This window comes from Cyphomyrmex costatus, unplaced genomic scaffold (genome assembly GCF_001594065.2).
Source record: "Cyphomyrmex costatus isolate MS0001 unplaced genomic scaffold, Ccosl1.0 C2288253, whole genome shotgun sequence".
In the NCBI taxonomy this organism is placed as follows: Eukaryota; Metazoa; Arthropoda; class Insecta; order Hymenoptera; family Formicidae; genus Cyphomyrmex; species Cyphomyrmex costatus.
The window spans coordinates 1-1328 of NW_017274522.1; the positions used below are offsets into that span (position 1 = coordinate 1).

Sequence of the window (1328 nt, forward strand, 5' to 3'; positions counted from 1 at the left end):
AAAATAACTTATTTACTATTGTCCTTCACCTTGTTTAATTATTATTTACTATTGTGAAATGGTATCACATATTTCATTTCTCTTCTGCTCTCCTCTTCTTTTTAATTCCATTTCTCCCATAACTTGAAAATCATCGATATTAAACATTTCATCATTGAGTTCGTTTATTAACTCTAGATCGAATGAATCCTTCAAATCAATACATAAATTGTGCAATACGCAACACGAAATTATAAATTTTGACATTTTTTTGACATCGTGAAATTGTAATTCCATTAACTGACGAAATCGTGATTTTAACAAGCCAAATGTATTTTCGATGCACACTCTAGTTCCACAAAGTTTTTTATTGTATATTCTTTGCGATTGAGTAAGATTTCCATAATCTTTGTGAGGTGTTAAAAGATATTCCCTTAATGGGTAAGCACTATCGCCTAACAAATGATACTTTCCATTTTGACATATATCACTAATATTTTTGCTTATGAAGGATAATGTAAATGTCCTGCTATCGTGAAATTTGCCAGTCACTCCAGTGAAGACATCAATAAATCTCTTCTTATCATCACAAATTCCTTGTAATGTAAGACTCGTTTTATCGTATCGATTAGCATAAGTAGATCTTATTTTATGTTTAGGAGTACGAATGTTTATGTACGATCCGTCAATACATCCTATTACATTTGGGAAACCTGACATCTGTGAAAAGGAATAATCATTTATTATTTTAATAACAATTATTATATTAATAATAAGTAATTTTCTAAATTTATTTAAGATGTAACCTTTGAAAAATGATAAGCCAGCTCGTCTTTTTCTTTGTCATTATTAGGAAATTTAATAATATCTGTAGCTATGCTTAGAAGGTAATTCATAACTCTTGATAAAATTGTTTCGCAGGTTGAAATAGCTATATCGAATCGATCTGCTACGTCTCGCATCGATGATTTGTTTCCTGCAAACCTATAAAACATACGTAAGTATATTATATAAATATTAATAAAATTATACAATATTATAAAAATGTTATATTATAAAAATGTACTATATAAACTGTTTTATTGTTCTGTACTGACCACAAAAATGATAATATATGTTTTTCAGCAGATACTGCTGATTTACCACCATGCATTTCATTTTTTGGGAAGAAATCTGATTGCTGAAAACCATCTATTAATTGTTCACATGTTTCTGGACACAGTCTGAAATGCCTACAGAACTATGACAAATATAAAAATTATTATTCAGTATAAATAATGGTGTATTATGTACAGTAATTATATTTTTAAAAAGATATAGAAGTACTTATATAAAAAGATATAACACTT

The 1328-nt window shown here is 27.7% G+C and overlaps 1 protein-coding gene across 1 annotated transcript; it reads right to left on the reverse strand.

The window, feature by feature from the left end:
- Positions 1–49: 49 nt before the first annotated feature.
- LOC108776959 (putative nuclease HARBI1) lies at positions 50–1219 on the reverse strand (the record flags this gene model as incomplete). The annotated part of the gene is made up of 3 exons (XM_018543761.1): positions 50–699; positions 786–963; positions 1077–1219. Coding segments are annotated over 3 exons (971 nt in total), but the record flags the coding sequence as incomplete, so codon positions are not given.
- Positions 1220–1328: the final 109 nt, after the last annotated feature.